General features: G+C 42.0%; 1 protein-coding gene across 4 annotated transcripts in view; it reads left to right on the plus strand.

Annotated features, from left to right (window-relative positions):
- The window catches only part of ptprub (protein tyrosine phosphatase receptor type Ub), a 337,198-nt gene that overhangs the window by 180,705 nt on the left and 136,630 nt on the right, over positions 1-19,863 (plus strand). For all 4 annotated transcript variants that reach the window (XM_070551690.1, XM_070551691.1, XM_070551692.1 and 1 more), the window contains exon 3: positions 6,502-6,773. In XM_070551690.1, the coding sequence (XP_070407791.1) occupies positions 6,502-6,773 (272 nt within the window). The remainder of the gene's footprint in view (positions 1-6,501; positions 6,774-19,863) is intronic.

Here is a 19,863-nt window from a genome sequence, read left to right on the forward strand (position 1 = left end):
AAATTAGGAAGGGATGGAGTGTGATATATAAGAAGAGTAAAATGATGTTTTATTCATGTCTTTGATGAAAGAGAGGAGAAAAACACAATGAATCAGAAAAAAATGACACCATATGACAACATATGAGGAAAAACCATGGAAAGAAATGCCAGTAAAATAGACAAAACACACATTTTTTTCTTAAAAAGTCTTGTTTTGTAATCTTTCTGCTAAGCCCCGCTTCAAAATATGTTAACTATCTTTATTATCTTGGACTATTAATCAATTTATTTATTTATTTGTTTTATTTTTGCTTCTTCGTTTCAAACAGTGTTGATTGTCCCATGGAGCAATGTATATTACAGTATGTAAGGATTACTGCACTAAAACGACTAGGAGCTCCTCTCAGTTTATAATGTTTGATTAATGGGCTTGCATTGTCCTTCATTACATCTCATTTATGTTTTATTTAAACATCTGACTTCAATGCTGGTTGGGTGTAAAGACAGAAGAGCGACTGGTTCGTGTGTCTGTGTGTGTATTTGTTCAGAAACGTTCTTGTGAAGTCCAAATTTAACACAAGAGGACATGTCTGTCAGCTGGGGCTCTAGAACACCACCACTTTATTCCTTTTCATGGTTCCTTGTGGACCTTCAAGTGTGCAGATTGTAAAAAGTTGTTTCATTTATAAATCCTATGGTAATCGGAAAAACCCAAGTTAAGAGAAAAAGGATTTCAAAGTAAAAGACTGTGGAGACGCATAAACTCAATGTTCTTGTGACCCATTGGAACTTTGAATAGTATTTCTACTGTGAAGACATGCTGAACTTTACAGCCCCAAAGAGGGCTTTATTTATTGCTATTTCTTTAGCTATTTTCCTTTATTTTTTCATTTAAACCCTTAAAGTGGCCCTAGACTAAAGAACTGCACCTACCTTCACCCTTTGTTGTGGGAAGCTGGCAGCTTATGATATCTAATTAACCCAAACACCCGTGCTGGCTTTAGCTGGATTTATACATCTCTGTCAGCTCCAACAGGGACAGAGACATTTTGCCCTCATACTTCTCCGTCTCCTGGAGAGCGTTGCAAAGCAATTCCCTGCCAGGACAGCAGAGGGCGTAGCACTGTTCTGTGGTATCCTGTCATGTATCGGGTCCAAGATAGTGTGTTTATATTGTGTTTTTTGTATAAAAGAGACTTTTTAACACGGACATATTTGTCTCTCATCCTCCTCCACCTCTTCATGTGCTCGCCACCTCTAAACCCACGTTTCCTGTCATTTCCGTCCACAAATAAAATGTCTGCTGCGCATCTTTTCACTCCTCCAGTCACGGGGGGAACTAAACGTTCATATTTTTAGAGTCTTTTCGCGAGGTATTCTTCAAGCTTCTCCGTGTCTGCCGCTAGTTATCCTCGGCTCTCGAGGGTGCAATGGCGGCGGTGTAGACGACAGCGGTGCCCTGACCAATCGCAAGCTTGCGTTTTCCATCTCGACGTACAGATGTTTAGAAAAGAGAGCTCGACTCTGTCCATCCTTGCGAGGGCTCTCCAGCAGGCCCGCAACGACGGATTATGGCGTTGCGTGTCTCCTCACTGCCGCAGAGACATGAGTCAGGCTTTAGACCTGCTTTGTAATGCATGCTAGTAATGTAGTAAGGACTGCAGAGAAACGGTTTGTTTTTGACAAAAGCTGGTTTAATACATCATAAGTTTAGACACACACCCATATTTCTGCATGTGGCAACCCACTTCAGTGTTGACAGTATGTAAATGTTAGTCACGGTAATGCTAACCGCAGAACAATGCTATCCCAAGCTACTGCTAACACTAGCCTGAGGTACTGCTAACAGATGAGAGAAACGCAACGAAGAAGGATGTCTGAGCACACGCGTACCATTCCAGAGTTCACTGGGAATTCCTAGCCTGGCTTGCCAGACTCCTCCTCTGTTTAATTCTGCACAGAGAAAGGGTCTGGGAACTTTCCTATTCAAATAACCCCACCCCCTGAGAATTCTAACTGAGCCATTCAGTGGTGAGTAGCGTACGTCACACACCACGACGCCGAGTTTGTCATAAACATGGCGACTGAAGCGGAGTTTGCTGCGGCTCTTTCCTCTGTTCTAAATGACTTGGACACGTCTTTAAAACCATGACAAGTAGAAGCGCTAAAAGCCTTAATTCTAAAGAAAGATGTCTGAGCTGTCGCCAGACGCCATTTTTGACTACAGCTAAAAAACTACAGCGTAGCGCAGTACAGTCGACATTTCCATCTTTTTTCTGATTCGTTATTTTTGACCTGGCTTGCCCCGCCCCTCAAGTGCCTCTCTGCCTGTGAGTTACCAGACTCTTTCTCTGTGCAGAATTAAACAGAGGACGAGTCTGGCTGGCCAGGCTTTCTCAGACTTCGAATAAACTTAAATAAATCATGAACTATTCAACTAAACAACTCATACTACATATTTTATAGCTATTTGTGACCATCTAAGCTTGTTTATTTAGAGAAGTGCTTTAAGGGCAACACAGTCAGATAGATCCATATTTACTCTATTGTGCTATTGAGATACTGTATGACTGTTCAGAGTCTCTAGCTTCATGCAGAGTCATAGAGTCATCATGTGAAGCCAAGTGGGCGGGGCAGACCAGACTTTCCTTTGTAGGGCTTCTTATGGCGCTTACACAAAAGCGTCAGTACGGTACCGAAATTTGGTTTCACACATTGATCCCGTCTGAGGTTTCCGTTCTGGGGCAACTCATTTTTTCAGACCTCCTCTCCAGAGGTCCGACTAATGCCGGCTGAAATGACCTACCGCGTCTGATTGGCGAGTAAAATCAGCCAGCAGGCGATTTGCCTCCGTGATTCATTTTCATGCTGGATGCTGTCGAGTAATTTTGTCTGTTTGGAGCACGGAGCTCCCGCTCAGTGGGAACGAGACAAGAGAGAGAGCTGTGTGTGTGTGGCCCTGTCCTCGGAGCAGCGAACTGCATGGAGCTCTCACCCCATCGAGCTGTCAGACAGCTGCTTGGTGGGAGGAGAAAGCATTGTGTGCGTGTGTGTGTGTGTGTGTGTGTGTGTGTGTGTGTGTGTGTGTGTGTGTGTGTGTGTGTGTGTGTGTGTGTGTGTGTGTGTGTGTGTGTCCCACATAGGGCTGTAGCGAAGCGTCGATGACGTCGACGGCTCGATTCTAAAAATTCGTCGACGTCAGATCCGGTAGTCGACGCACCGCGCCCACTTGTTGCATCCCCAGGAGTTTGTAAATTGAGGTGGAATCTGCCTGTTTTTCCTCTAGTTCACCCTCTTCTCCGCCTTCACTAACATCTCCGCCAAATACCGAAGACCCGGAACAACGTCCGTCCGCTACTAGGTTCCTTTCCTGTTTTGCCCGCCTTCGTTTCCCGGCAACGGACAACAACTTCCGGGGTCAGATGGGCTGCTTCGTCTCTATCGCAGATGTAGAACATCACCGGGAGCGTTTCTCCCTTCATAAAGGAGCTTCTTTCAGACATTAGGAGAGCTGTTTAGTGGTAGCAGTCTCTCCTCCGTGCTGGTCTGTTTGCTGCTGGGTGTTTCTGGTTTATTTAAACCTGGCAACTTGAACTTAACGTTGGTAAAGCTACTGTTAGCATTTTCGCTAACAGCTTCTTGCGTTTGGATAAGCTGTTACGTTTTGGTTTAGAGTTCATCTTTTTTCAATCCAATCCAATCCGATTTTATTTATAAAGCGCATTCACAAGGCATTACAACCAAACAAGGCGCTGTACACTAGAAATGTTGGTTAATTAAACAAGCGATATTTAAACATGTTGAACACATATAAAAAATAATAATTTGTGGTACAAATTAATAAATGTCTAAATGTAATAAAATCTCCCTTTTATTACATTTAGAGTGTTGTGGGTTTTCGGTTTAGTTTAAAATGTCACCTTGAGTTTGGTTTAACCGCCCAGTTTAGAGTTTGGAACTTTGGAGATTCTTATTTTGGTCCAAAACCCAGTAATCTTTGCCCAGTGGGACATCCCTAGTTATCTGTACTTTTGTTTTAATTCCCCACAGGCAGAATTAGTTTTATTACTCCCAACCTGTGGATGGAAAGATTTGTTTTTTTGTTGTTGTAAATAAACCTGATCATCATTTTAACTTTTAAATGCCACATTATTGTCCCTTCCTTTTTGCACACGAGCCAAACTCCCCAGGAGGAGTCATAACACCACTCGCCTCACGCACATAAGTGACCAAAACCAAGCAGCATGGAGACACTCCGTCTCCAACCACCTCTCAGGCAGCAGCCTGCACTCCCAAGTTCTACACGTCACCAGAACATAACCAACCGCAACACAATAAAAGCAGTGTTATACAAAATGGGAGGCCTGTAGTGTTTATTCTCTTACAGTAACAATTAATCAATTTTTTGGAGGAATTTATTAGAGATATTTTGGTTTTTATTAACTGTGCAATAGAAAAATAATCATTAGATTAATTGTATAAATAGTCATTAGAATAGTCGACTATTCGATAAAATAATCGTCAGAATAATCGTTTTAAAAATAATCGTTTACCCCCAGCCCTAGTCCCACAGCAGTGGAGGACAGAGTTCTATGAGGACACAGGCAGCAAATTAATAAAGTGATGTGGTTCAGAGTCTCCGAAGCAGCACAGCTCAAGTTCGTCTTTGTTTATTTTACTGTGGAGGACACCACAGACTTTCATCTTAAACATTGCCCACGAACTCGGGGATTTCCGCATTCTTGAGAAGTCCTTCGGAACTACATGTGAAGACTTCACCGCCCGTACGAGTCCGAGCTGACGCCACCCTCGCCCGACCGTACTGACCCTGATGTGTAGGCGGCATTAATGGCTCCTGGGCCCTTGTGAGCCCAGCCGTGTTGCATAAGCTTTGTAGAGGCTTAACAAACAGTTTTCACTGGTAAAAAAGTTCTTCTAGAACCTCTTTAATAATTAGGCAAAAGAGAAAACCAAAACAACTTTGCCACAGTCACGCTTGTGGATGAAGAGGCAGATGGGACCACCGAGTGTCTTTTTTAGCACCTAGTGAATAAAAAGACAAAAGCTGAAAAGTTCTGTACTCGTGTCTCATCTGTTGAAGTGAGGCTGTGAGCACATTTAGAAGTTTAGTGTGAGCGCTTTTTGTCTGGAATGCTTCCCAATTTAGGCGTGCAGACTGTGTGGGATGCAGAAAGTGTTTCTGACGAGTCACCGTTCACACGCCATTACATCTGAGCACAGAATACGTGTCTTTGGGACACCTGGCGCCGGGGCTGCGGCTGTCTGCTCTCCGGAGCTCGTTTCATGGCTGAGAACAGAAAGACCTTGGTGGGCAAAGACAACAGACTTGATTATGTGAGTACACAGGAAGGTCTCCCAACATTGTTGTGCTCATCACGTTAGCGGGCACAGACTCCAGGCAGGACAGATGCTTGGCAAAGGGCAATGGGGTTATGCTATCCTGATTAGAGGAGGAGGTTTGGGGCTGGAGGGGAGGGGGAGTTGTGAATCTCCTCCTCAGCATCACCTTGTGGAAGTAAAACCAACATCAGTGAGTTCTGCTCAGCCTCAGCCCCTCCTCCATCCCTCACGCGTTGGTCTCGTCTGTTTGTGTCCCCACGTTCAACAACAGCGCACATTTTTCTTTTTGTCGTCCGCCCACACGCAGCATTGGGTTGTCAGATGATGGTTGAATCTTTCATCTTACTGATTCGCTCTGCTAAAAGTAGTTAAAGGCAGATTTGCTCCTTTGTGGCGGGCAGGCTTCGGTTTGTAGGAGTCTACAGAACACGAATCCCTCAGTGGCTCATTTGCAAATCGAAGAACAGCTGAACCAATCTGTGCCTCAGACAGGCATACTAAAACACGATGGTGCTTATTTATCATCCTCCTTGCTCCTGATGATAACAGCTCTTCTCAGGAATCACGAAATCAAGAAATTACTCATTTTCTATTAATTCAATTCATTCTTTTCATGCTAGTGTTTTTATTTCTTTTGAGGTGTCTTTCTTTTTCTCTGTGTGAGTGTGTGTGTGTGTGTGTGTGTGGGGGGGGGGGGGGGGCTTGATCCCAATTAGTACAAATAGATCTGTGTGCATATAATTTATATTGTAATCTACTTGATCAAAAGGAAACTCAGAATATAAATATAAGATTTATTTTAACCACAGCAGTTTTCTGAACACCAGACGCTGTTAGACAGCGCTGTGTTCAGGGCAGCTGCTCAGAAGTGCAGTATGTTGGTGTTTAGATGCATTTTAATGTTTTTGCACATAAGTGAGTCAAATTCACTACTTTCAGGGGCAAAGACGACCTGTAACACTTTGATGAAAAACTTGGTTGAGCACAATATAATCTTTATGTAATTTTAATGGGAAAACGGAAAGTTGATGCAAAAATAAATCTTTCACGTTAAATCGAACCAATTTTAGGTTTTTTTATGTTTTCCAATTATATGTTGCTCCTGTAAACCTGACAGATGGATTAATGTTGGTGTGATTTCATTTTCTGTCTCTTTTAGGGTCTTACATGTTGGTGAACTCCTCCCAGCATGCCGCAGGCCATCGCGCTCAGTTCCTGCTGCAGACGCTGAGTGAAAACGACACGCACTGCGTCCAGTTCAGCTACTTCCTGTACAGCTGCGACGGCCACAGTCCCGGAGTGCTGCGAGCGTACGTGAGAGTCAACGGCGGCCCGCTCGGGAATCCGGCATGGAATGCATCGGGGTCTCACGGCAAACAGTGGCACCAGGTGGAGCTGGCCGTCAGCACCTTCTGGCCCAACGAATATCAGGTCTGACCCTCTTCTGTTGATCACAACTCTTTTACTTTCATAAGTGATGAAGCAGCTGAAACATCCGTCATTCGGGCTTGGAATGTCTTCAGATCTTCCTCACGTTTAAGCAGCGCAGACCCACTGAGCGAGGTCTGCTAGAGCTGAAACGTGCAACATAGCGATGCTCTGTTGATCACTTCTGGTTTTGGCCTCAAGGTGAATCTGGTGTTAATTACTTGCATTTGCAGTTTAATTAGTCCTGACTCCCCTGTGAATGGAACCATTGTTAACGCTTGAGGAACCTAACCAGATGCGACATGGGGATGCCCGGTGGAGTTTTTACCCGCTGAGGCTTCAGCCACATCCAAAACCATCTCCATGGCGCATCGTCGCACGCTTGTCACAGACGCTGACTGACTCGCGCTGCAGCTGCCGGATGTTCTTTTTATGGCTTGGATAGGTGAACGCGGGGGGTTTTCCATTTATTAATCCAATATCTTCTTTCTGCAAACTCTGCTGAGCTGTCAAAAAGCAATTAGGTTGAGTAGTGTGCATTTTATCAAGAGCTGCCAATCCCCCTGACTTAATTAAATTCTGCTCAGGCCTGCGAATTGTGACCTTCACTGTGTAAATAATAGTTCTTATACTACAAACCTGAGGGTAGATTCATGTGGATACCTCTCTGCCACCTTGATCCAGTCTGGGAATAAAGTAAACAACGTTAACAGGAATAAACAACATAAAACACAACACTTGCTCAAGGAGGCTTTACTGCTAATGCAGTAGCTGAAGCAGCGCGACCACTCTGATACGTTTTTATGCTTTTGGTTCATATGAAGAAAGCTTACTTTGTTATTGGTTCTTATTCAAGATGAAAACACCGACTGTTTTTATACACACCTTACTGGTACTGGGTTCAACCCCCCCCCCCCAAAAAAAACCACCTTAAGCCATCTGTCATACAGTAGGTGCAACATGGAGGTGAAAACAGCACTCAGAGGTTCTGGTCCGTGGACACTTTCCTGCATCTAATCTAAACACCACTCCCACACAGTAGAACCTAAAGACTTCAATGACTCCTCAGGGGGCACAGAGGAGGGGTATTCATAGGTAGTTTCAGCTCATCAAGAAACAATAGACAGCTACAGTTTATAATCTGGACTTCCACATTCCAGTCAGAACTGGCAAAGCTCCTTGGATGAGAAGCAACACATCTACAAGGAAGCACAGAAGTTCAGTTGCCTTCATTCGAACCTCTTAGGATAGTCATCAGAAGATGGGTCCTCGTGGTGATAAAGGGATGGACATGGTCAGTAACAATGCTCTGGTAGGCTGTGGCGTTTAAACCAGGCTCAAGTGGTACTAAGGTGTCCAAACACCACACCCATTACACGACCTGAAGCGCTGATACGGGGCAGGATGGATCCATGCTTTCATGTTGGTTACACCAAATTCTGACCCGACCAGCTGAATGTTGCAGCTGAACTCTATTTTTCCCAGTCTCTTACTGTCCTTTTGGTTGTCTGTGTGTATTCGTAGAAGTCATTCTGCAGACGTTGGTTATAATATTTATGTGACAATGTAGGACTTGAGTTGTGCAACCCAAGCCTGGAGCAGATACAACCACTCCATCTCAGAGATCCAGGACCAAACCCTTCCCGGCTCATTTAGCAGCATCCTCTTACTCTTCTTTCTCGGCTTTAGAGGCTAACATTAGACACAGCTTCTTGTATAAATGTGATATTTTTTCTAACAGGTTTACCTGTCGGAATCCCAGTTTTAGTTTATTATTCCTTATTTCTTGATTCAAAGCCATTCCCCTTAAAGTGGTGATTCAAAAGACGGGACGTTGATAAAGATAAACGCGGTACAGCTGTATATTTATCATCTGAATCAGTAGAATGTAACATAACTGCAAATTCAAATGACTCACTGGATTTTTGTAGATGTCTAAGCGGCCTGAAACTGAGTGACAGGGCTGTTTTGTCAGCTTTTCGATTTGGTGGTTTCTTCATTCGCTTAAACACATGCTCTGAAGCATTGAAAAGGACCTTTTTCTTGTCTTGGACTTCAAATAAATCCTTTGTGTGTAAGAACTGGTACAACCCGATCTAAAGTTCTGCATGAAAAATCCAACTGAAATGGAATGACATTAATATCTGCAGCAGGGTGTTGTGACTGCACTGCTTTAGAGCCCTCTGACTGACAGAGTTATTAGTGTACACGACTCTCGTGCATTATTAACGTGTTCATACTGTATGTTGGAGCTGTAGCTGCTGGAAGCGGAGCTGGTTTTAAAGCAACGGTAAACTAAAATCTGTAAAGGTGTCAAAGTCAGTACTTCATATTTATCTAATCATTTTATTTCATCCCTTTTTATGAGTTTATTCCGTTTTTTAAACAAGGACCAATATTAACTCGTGTCAGCGGAGTACAGAGAAAATACACTTTTGTTAATGATTCATCGGAATCTGAAACTGTTTCTGACTTGTACTAAAACCCAAACCAATCTGAAATAAGTGCTTGATTCCATTAAAATGTGTAAACCGCCTGTTTTCTTTTTACATTTGTTGAGAAGAAAAGCCTTTCTGACTATTCTGTCCCTGTATGAAGGACCTTGAAAGCAGACAGCAGAAGCAGGTCTAGGAACAAATAAAAAAGTCATCTAGTAACAAAAACGAGCCTGAAAAACAGAATATTAAATGGAGAAGCAAAACTGGAAGCAGACATCTAACACAATAGGACCCAAACACCCAAAGAGATATAACCGCATATCTTAAAGAGACAATGTGTAGTTTTTACCATTAATCTCTGGAAATATCGAAATGTTGAAAATGAATAAGCCCAGTTGTTGAAAAGTATTGGCAACTTTGTAAGATATAATCTGTAGGAGTAGGGATGGGTACCGAATTCGGTACTTTTTAAGGTACCGACCAAATTCCATAGTACCGACCGAGCACCGATTCACTTCATTTGAAACGGTGCCTCGTTTCGGTACCCGTCCTTCATAACGAGAACTTGCCAAGACAGCTGCGCATTCGCAAGAGCATTGTGTCGTCGGTTGCTGCGAGCCAGTTGTAAACAGAGCAGCATGGTAGAAAGAACGCACGCTAAAGCTTGGGTCCACTTCACTAAATGTGATGGGTAACTGGGTGATGATGAAACCAGCGACAACGATCTAAGTGAGACATCCTCATCTTAATCTGCTCCGGTACGTAAATAAAACGTTTAAGATAACGTTAGCTTGATATGTTAGCTTCCGTTTCGCTATTGGTGTGTTCGCTTTCTCCTCGGAACTCCGAATTTCCTACTAGAAGAACATGAACGCGCTCTAAAGTTTGGCTTCACTTTACTAAATGCGACAGGTGATTGGGTGAAGATGAAACCAGTGACAACGATCTAAGTGTGAGGCATCATCGTTTTAATCTGCTCCAGTAGCTAAATAAACTGTTAAGATAACGTTAGCTTGATATGTTAGCTTCCATTGCCACCGTTGTTATCAGCTAATGGTACGTTCGCTTTCTCCTCGGAAATTCTAACTTCCCAGTAGGAAAACTCAAATGAAAAAAGACGGCAAAAGGAATGAAGATACACAGTAAATTTAGTTCACAGTAAAGATGTTTGCTTCAGTTTAATTATCAGCTTATAAAACTACAAGGACGATGTTAAAATACAAACAGTTGTGTGTTATTTATCGTGATATTTATCAAATATGGTTATATATTGAGAAAAATATATAATTAATTATAAAAGAGAATTAAAATAATAAACACTCAAAAGTATTGAAAATTGGTACCGTTAAGTACCGGTATCGATTCCTAGGTACCGGGAATTAGTACCAAATCGATTCAAATGTCAAAGGTACCCCTCCCTAGGAGCCACTCATGTTTTGTAGTTTTCCTTTTGTGAATGAGCCGGAGTGTTCACGTGCTTCTGCACCTCAGGTGGTTGGTTGCCCCGTGGGTGTGGTTATAATGATGAGCGTGCACCTATTGTTTGGGATTTGCTTGTTTGTGCTGGCCTGCAATATAGTGGCGGGGTGGACTTGGGGAGACATTTCTGTTGACCGCTGTCGCATCAATTTACACTTGAAAGATCTGCACTCTCTGTGAGGTACTGTCTGGCATCTAATCACCATTGATGTAAGAAAGTACCTGTTTCATATGAGAATACGACCTGGACAATAAAATGATCAGCTGTGCAGTTGTTCCGCCTGTATGGCAAGCCAAATGAGCATTTATTCTGATATCAGGATATCAGCCAGAATTGTCATGAACATGTAAGCCATTTCTGTCCACTAGTTAACTAGTTAGACATGTTTGTGTCAACTAGTTAAATATCGAGGGTGAAAATGTGCCCACTAGTTAACTAGTGACAGCAGAAATGCGCACTAGTTAACTAGTGAACACATTTAGGCTTCAGTAGTTAACTAGTTGACACAAAAACTGCTCACTAGTTAACTAGTAAAAGCAGAAATGCATAGCAGTCAGCTACTTGAAGGTATTTGTCTCACTAGTTAACTAGTGAGGGTCAAAATGTGCACACTAGTTAACTTGTGGTAGACATAAATGCGCACTAGTTAACTAGTGAACATATTTTGGCTTCACTAGTTAACTAGTTGACACATAAATGGCTCACTAGTTAACTAGTAAAGACCAAAATGCATACCAGTCAGCTAGTTGAAGGTTTTTGTGTCTCACTAGTTAACTAGTGATGGCCAAAATGTGCACACTAGTTAACTTGTGGTAGACATAAATGTGCACTAGTTAACTAGTGAACACATTTTGGCTTCACTAGTTAACTAGTTGTCACATAAATGGCTCACTAGTTAACTAGTAAAGGCCAAAGTGCATACCAGTCAGCTAGTTGAAGGTTTTTTGTGTCTCACTAGTTAACTATTGATGGCCAAAATGTGCACACTAGTTAACTAGTGAAGGCTTAACTCCTAACTAGTTAACTAGTTGGAGTAGGTCAGTGCCACTAGTTAACTAGTGAACCATTAATGGCTCACTAGCTAGCTAGTTGATGGCAGCAGGCTCACTAGTTACCTAGTTGATGCATCCATTGTCCAAACTAGTTAACTAGTGAGGACATAAATGTATACTAGTAAACTAGTTCAAGTCTACATTCACACTAGCTAGCTAGTTGCGCAGAATTCTAATTAGGAGGCGGAGAATTTCTCAAATTAAGACTCTCTATTGGCTCTCTGTGTCAAAATAAAATATGACAACCAATCACAGTGCGGAATTTCGTAAAATCCCACCCCAAACATTTGCATGCGGCACACAAGTTAACATGCTGGCCAGAGGAACCTCAGCTAGTGAACTAGTAGTGGCTTCAGTGTGACACTTACATGTAAACTTGTGAAGGCAGAACTGCTCACTAGTTAACTAGAGAGGGTACAAATGTCCACTAGTTAACTAGTGAGGTGCAAAATAAGTGTCACTAGTTCACTAGTGGGCCCCAAATCGCCCACAAGTTAACTAGTAAGGTGCGGATATGCTCACTAGTTAACTAGTGAGGTGCAGATTTGCTCACTAGTTAACTAGTGCGCCCTAAAGCGCCCACTAGTTAACTAGTAAGGTGCAAAAAAGCATCACTAGTTAACTTGTAAAGTGCAGATATGCTCACTAGTTAACTAGTGGGCCCCAAAATGTCAACAAGTTAACTAGTAGGGTGCGGATTTGCTCACTAGTTAACTAGTGAGGCACAGATATGCTCACTAGTTAACTAGTGATGTGCGGATTTGCTCACTAGTTAACTAGTGAGGTGCAGATTTGCTCACTAGTTAACTAGTGTGCCCTAAAGCACCCACTAGTTAACTAGTAAGGTGCAAAAAAGCATCACTAGTTAACTTGTAAAGTGCAGATATGCTCACTAGTTAACTAGTGGGCCCCAAAACGCCAACTAGTTAACTAGTAGGGTGCGGATTTGCTCACTAGTTAACTAGTGAGGCACAGATATGCTCACTAGTTAACTAGTGAAGTGCGGATTTGCTTACTAGCTAACTAGTGAGGCGCGGATTTGCTCACTAGTTAACTAGTGAAGTGCGGATTTGCACACTAGTTAACTAGTGAGGTGCGGATTTGCTCACTAGTTAACTAGTGAGGTGCGGATTTGCTCACTAGTTAACTAGTGAGGTGCGGATTTGCTCACTAGTTAACTAGTGAGGTGCAGATATGCTCACTAGTTAACTAGTGAGGTGCAGATATGCTCACTAGTTAACTAGTGCGCACAAGACGCACACTAGTTGCTGTTTTTGGAGCAATCTAGTTTACTTGTTATGTAAAAATGTGTTCTTACTAGTTAACTAGTGACAAATTTACCTTCACTAGTTAACTAGTTGACATATTTGGCCTTTCTAGTTCACTTGTAATGGGACAGGAAGCACTCACTAGTTAACTAGTGAGCATATCTGCATTATAATTTTTTTCTCACTAGCTTATAGAGGGCAAACTGAGCCTTACATGTTAAGTAGTGAACACAAAACACTGTCACTAGTTAACTAGCTGCAGAAAAATGCCCCTAAAACTAGTAAATTTGTGGAATTTGAATAAATACACACTTGGCTGGCATTCTGTGTAACATGTTAACTAGTTCGACCGCTGTACTGCTCACTAGTTAGCTAGTGAGCAAATCCGGCCTTTACATGCAAATGAAGAAATGCAGAACAGCTATGTGATTGGTCCATGTAGGACTGAGAAACAGAGAAAGTATGGCAGACTCTGTTCAGGCTGTTCTAAGAGAAAATTTGATAAACTAAGATCGTTTGAGCACATAAATATGTTTTGACGATATTTGTAGCGAGAAAGTTGTGGTGTATTGCTGTAATCTTTGTTCAGATAACGTGTGCAGTCTTTAGTTTTCAGTTATTAGTCTGAAAAAGCCTGGAGGCGGAAGGCAGCGGCAGACAACATGTCTGTTTCTGTTGACAGGAAAGTGCAGAAACTCCGCAGAAATCTCCGTCAGATATATTGTTTCACATTTGTACGGAAGCGACAAGTTTATAATAATAAAAAAGGCTCTATTTTACATACGTTGCTGTAAAGCCTGCCAGCACTCATAGTGTTTTAAAGGTATGAATTTGCGGGGAGATGTAGCACCTAGTGCTGGTGGTCTAGTGACTAACGCGTTCGCCTGCAATGGTGAAGGTCGCGGGTTCGATACTGGATCATACACTTTAGTTTTGTACATTATTTCACTTCTTTTCTTTTGCATAATTTTTGTATTTATGTCAACAAGAAACAAAATACGTAACGGATTAGTGGGCAGAGTTACACACACACACACACACACACACACACACACACACACACACACACACACACACACACACACAAAACATGTAAACAAGTATTTTATGAGTATGAATCTGATTATTGCCGACAGTCGATATTTAAGCATGTGTGTCCCCCTTCCTCAATCCATCCTCGCAAAATAAAATCATCGGCACAGCACAGCAGGCTTTCTCTTGATCCAGAACTAGCACTTCGAAATTGATCATGTCCGCGGCCATCTGCTGCACAATCAGCTGCTCGCATCGCGGGAAACATTGAAAACAGCTTCATGAACTGAGACACAACAGGGTTAACATCGACAAAAAAATCCACAAATAAATCTAAATAATTAATGCCATTTCCGTCTTTTTCGTTGAAATATACAAATAGCAGATCATAAATCTAGAGCAGAAAAAGCTGCTGCAGGAAGCAGGGTCTGTAGTTATTCATGCACCAATTCATCAATGTGATTATTGATCAAGATCAGGTAAACTGATATTAATGTTGCAACATTTCATTTGATCATCTGAATGATACCACACAACTGAATGACCTGTTGAGTCTCTGCATATTCAGGTATTTACTACGGAAAACAAACAACAGCAGGCAGCAGCAGGACTCCCCATGTTATTTCTCGGGTCGCTGGCCCGCGGTCGTCGGGGCCGCTGCGGTCAGCTCTTAGCCGGGAAGCCCTCGTTCGGCTGCGTGGGCTGCTTCACCGTGGACCAGCTCCCAGCAGCCGCTGGTCGGGAGAAACGCTCTGGCTGCAGCTCCGATCAGACCCTACCAACACCTCGCCACAGACAGCACCGCATTAAAAGCCCACAATTACGACCCGCTCCCCAAAGTTACAGTTCTCAAGCACTGATGAACACATACATAACCCACAACAGCTATGAAATGTGTGTTATTTACGGCAAAAAGGAGATATTTTTCAAGCCGACGTGCCAATGTTAACCGCAGTTGGCTTGGAAATGTGCTGATTTTATTATTTTTGTCAATTAAAATCCCCCTTGTTTGCTCTTACGTTTTACGAAAACGCAATATTAATTAAAGCACGCTTTAGTGATCAGCATGTAAAGCAAAGAAGAAATGTGAACATTTCAACCCATTTCGAACCAACCAGTAATATGATTTCTTAACACGGTGCAGCGGCAGCATTTAAAAACCAAAATATAGTTTTTACTCTCCAAAAAAAGGAGAAGACAGTCACGGTGCAGCAACCCATTTTAGTCCATTAATCTCCACAATAAATATCCAGACAGAGAATTTCTACGGCCTCGCTGTAAACTCCAATGTCACCCAGGACCAGTCTTAAAGAGACAACGCGCTTAAAGGGAAAGTGTGTAGATTTCTGGCAATAGGGGGTAGTAAATACCAAAGTCACTGCAAACAAGCTGTATTTTTTGTTCAAGTGAGGACCTTACTAACTAATGCTCATAAAGCCAACAAAACTCTCTGGACTCTAGCTGTAACTCTCAAATTAGGATATGAGATTAATGACTCAGGTTCACGCTCCAATACATTAATTGTTTGAGAAATGCATCTTTTTATGTTGAGTGCCATCCGCCAAATAACACACGAGAAAAGGAAGAAGAAGAGTGTTGTTGCACAGTTTTCAAAGGAGTCAAAAACCACCAGCAAAACCATAAATACAGCTAAATAAACATAAAATCCAACATGGCGTCCTCCAGAGAGTCGGACCCTCGCCTGTGTATTTTATTACTATGAAGGGTACATGAACTGATTAGGAACACAATGTCATAGGGTCAAAGGTCAAGGTTGTGTGAGGTCATATATATATCAAAAATTGCCTGAACGGGTTGAATGATTTTGACCAAATCAGAGGTGATAGCTCCCTATCAAAGGTAGATAAACTGATCAGGTCACAACCTCATAGGGTCAAAGGTAAAGGTCGTGTGAGGCCGTATATATGAAAAATTGGTTTTTGTGTGCAATATCTTCTGAACAGGTTGAAATACTTTGACCAAATCGCAGGTGAGAACTCCCTATCTAAGGTAAATAAACTCATGAGGTACAAAACCTCATAGGGTCAAAGGTCAAGGTTGTGTGAGGCCGTATATATGAAAATTTGGCTTTTGTGTGCAATATCTCCTGAACGGGTTGAAGGATTTTGACAAAATCAGAGGTCATAACTCCCTATCAAAGGTAAATAAACTCATCACATACACAAGTTCATAGGGTCAGAGGTCAGTGTCATGAGAGGTAATATATATGACCAGTCAGGCCTATCCCGCGACGCTCTGCATCGATTTCCAGGGCTTTCTTGTTTCTACAGAGTTTATGTAGGGTGCTGCTGGTTTGGGGTGTTATGTCAGCAGGCAGAGTTTAGGAGTCTGACAGCTGTGGGGAAGAAACTGTTTCGGGACCTGGTAGTCTTAGTCCATAGGCTCCTGTAGCGCTTCCCAGAGGGCAGGAGGGTGAAGAGTCCATTCGATGGGTGACTGGAGTCTGATGGTTTTCCCTGCCCTTTTCAGACACCAAGAAAAAAGGAGAGTAACTTTATTTTGTTTGTGTGATTTTATTTTGTTGTGTGACTACTGGTTGCAGTTCCCTGTTCAATTGATTGCTGTTCCCTGTTAAATTTAAAAAAGAAAAAAGTCTAAAGTTTTGTTTTGACTGGAGAGAACTAAAAAAGGTTACACTGTCTTCTGGTACTAGCTCAAAATAACAAGTGGTGCTCGCTGCAGAACCACAAAGGCGGAGCTGCACCAGAAGGTGGAGCTGCACCAGAGTCAGCCCCGCCCATTCCAGAATCAGCCCCGCCCATTCCATTAGAGTCAGTCTAATTCCTTCCAGTTGTCAGACTTGATAGCATTCTGGAACCAAAGAGGGTGTTGTAGCTAAAAAATGCGAGATTGAGGACGGAGTTGAGAAGTTAATTGAACAGTTTTTGTAAAGGTTCCATATAATTAAAAATCTAACTTTTGGAACTTTTAATCATGTTATATTGTCATTTCCTCATAAGAAACACGCCAAAGCCATTTTTAGCCTCATTCATGCATTTTCCTCCCATCTCAGCTTCAATTTGGTCTCCTCCCCCGAAGCGGGTCTGGTCTTGGTTCTCAAATCTGGATATTCTGTGAATTTTCTGACAAATTATTTCTGAAATGACTTCTACTGAGACACCGCCAATAAACCATACATCCCATCTCAGAGACACACTGGGCAGCACAATTACATGTAACGCCACTTGATTTATAACAGATGTGGTGGTGTAGTGGTTATGGAGTCAGGTTGACATGCTGTTTCGCCTCCCAGTAGTGTAAGTTTTAGGTAGTTTACAACCTCTTTTCTTCATTTCTAGCTACACTTGCCAGTACTATGTTTACAACAATTTACTGGTATACCGTTTAACATATAATGTGTTTATTTATTTATTTATTCGTTTATTTAGCCAGTGTGAGTCCATTTGTGAGCAGAGTTTCAACTAAAATGCTGTTTAGGAACGACCAAATTCAAAGAACTTTTAGCGACATAAATATTTTGCTGAAAAGAAACATTACAACTAAAATATAAACAAATTGAATGTGGCTAAATAGACTGCTGATGACCCCACCGAGAATCGAACCAGCATCAGCTGAGGGGAAAGCAAAAACCAACTCAGACGATTTTACCACTAGACTACCAGAGGCCGTTCAATAGACTGAAGTGCTGTTGTACACCACTTTTATTAGACCAGCTGTAGGCAGATATTCGCTAAAAGAAACCTTTTCATTTCGAGATATATTCAGTCTTTGTCATGTAGCAAGTTATATTTATCTTGTTTAATTGGAGTATAGAACATAGCATTAACGACTGTAAACTAGTAACAGCCGTAATTCATGTGGGTCAGGTCAGTTTGCGATAAAGTTGAAAACAAAAACGGAAGTCAGTGGGCTAGGCTGAGTTTGCGTGAATGGGCGGGGTGCAGCTCCGCCTTTGTGGTTTTGCAGCCAGCACCCTCTCCAAAATAACCACAGTTTTTTCCCTCAGTGTCATTTGATCTATTTCTTGGGAAGATGGATGGATGGATGGATGGAGATATATTTATATATATATATATATATATATATATATATATATATATATATATATATATATATATCAATAATTATTTTTAATATAGCCTTTTTCAATACCAAACTTTCAATACCAAACAAAAATGAACTACAATAAAATTACTGGCACACTAAATTCCAATTCTCCTCAATGGGACTTGAACTCGCCAACTGATCTCCCTTACACGACACCAAACGAGGTGCTTTACTTGATTTGGGAGGGGGGAATAAAAGCAGTAAAACAATAAAACTTTGAACATTACAACACAAAGAGAAAATAAATAATGTTACAGCAATTGCGGAATGCCATCTGCGGGATTCGAACCCGCCGCAACGACCAACCAGTAGGTGTCAAACCATGACTAATGAGTGCAAGCCTTGGCGCTCAGGGACACCCATCAGATTGTGAGGCCACAGCACATACGTTTTTAGACTGGGTGGGATTCTTATACCCAACAGGAGTCTTCTGCCCGCCTTCTCATTAGAATATGCATAATTTGTGTTTCAGGCACTAGTTAACTAGTGAGCTGCTGCACTGCCACACATGTAAACTGGTGAAATTTCAATTGTTCCACTAGTTAACTAGTGGACAAAAATGGTCAGCTTGTATGTGTTTTTAGATGCAACTAGTTAACTAGTGAGCAAATCCGCACCTCACTAGTTAACTAGTGAGGTGCAGATATGCTCACTAGTTAACTAGTGAGGTACTAGTGAGGTGCAGATATGCTCACTAGTTAACTAGTGAGCATATCTGCACCTCACTAGTTAACTAGTGAGCAAATCCGCACCTCACTAGTTAACTAGTGAGCAAATCCGCACCTCACTAGTTAACTAGTGAGCAAATCCGCACCTCACTAGTTAACTAGTGAGCAAATCCGCACCTCACTAGTTAACTAGTGAGCATATCCGCGCCTCACTAGTTAACTAGTAAGCAAATCCGCACGTCACTAGTTAACTAGTGAGCATATCTGCGCCTCACTAGTTAACTAGTGAGCAAATCCGCACCCTACTAGTTAACTAGTTGGTGTTTTGGGGCCCACTAGTTAACTAGTGAGCATATCTGCACCTTACTAGTTAACTAGTGATGCTTTTTTGCACCTTACTAGTTAACTAGTGAGCATATCTGCGCCTCACTAGTTAACTAGTAAGCAAATCTGCACGTCACTAGTTAACTAGTGAGCATATCTGCGCCTCACTAGTTAACTAGTGAGCAAATCCGCACCCTACTAGTTAACTAGTTGGTGTTTTGGGGCCCACTAGTTAACTAGTGAGCATATCTGCACCTTACTAGTTAACTAGTGATGCTTTTTTGCACCTTACTAGTTAACTAGTGGGCGCTTAAGGGTGCACTAGTTAACTAGTGAGCAAATCTGCACCTCACTAGTTAACTAGTGAGCATATCCACACCTTACTAGTTAACTTGTGGGCGTTTTGGGGCCCACTAGTGAACTAGTGACACTTATTTTGCACCTCACTAGTTAACTAGTGGACATTTGTACCCTCTCTAGTTAACTAGTGAGTAGTTCCGCCTTCACAAGTTTACATGTAAGTGTCACACTGAAGCCACTACTAGTTTACTAGCTGAGGTTCCTCTGGCCAGCATGTTAACTTGTGTGCCGCATGCAAATGTTTGGGGTTGGATTTTGCAAAATTCCGCACTGTGATTGGTTGTCATATTTTATTTTAACATAGTGAGCCAATAGAAAGCCTCAATTTGAGAAATTCTCTGCCTCCTAATTAGAATTCTGTGCAACTAGCTAGCTAGTGTGA

Source organism: Nothobranchius furzeri, chromosome 5, assembly GCF_043380555.1.
Source record: "Nothobranchius furzeri strain GRZ-AD chromosome 5, NfurGRZ-RIMD1, whole genome shotgun sequence".
Taxonomy (NCBI): domain Eukaryota; kingdom Metazoa; phylum Chordata; class Actinopteri; order Cyprinodontiformes; family Nothobranchiidae; genus Nothobranchius; species Nothobranchius furzeri.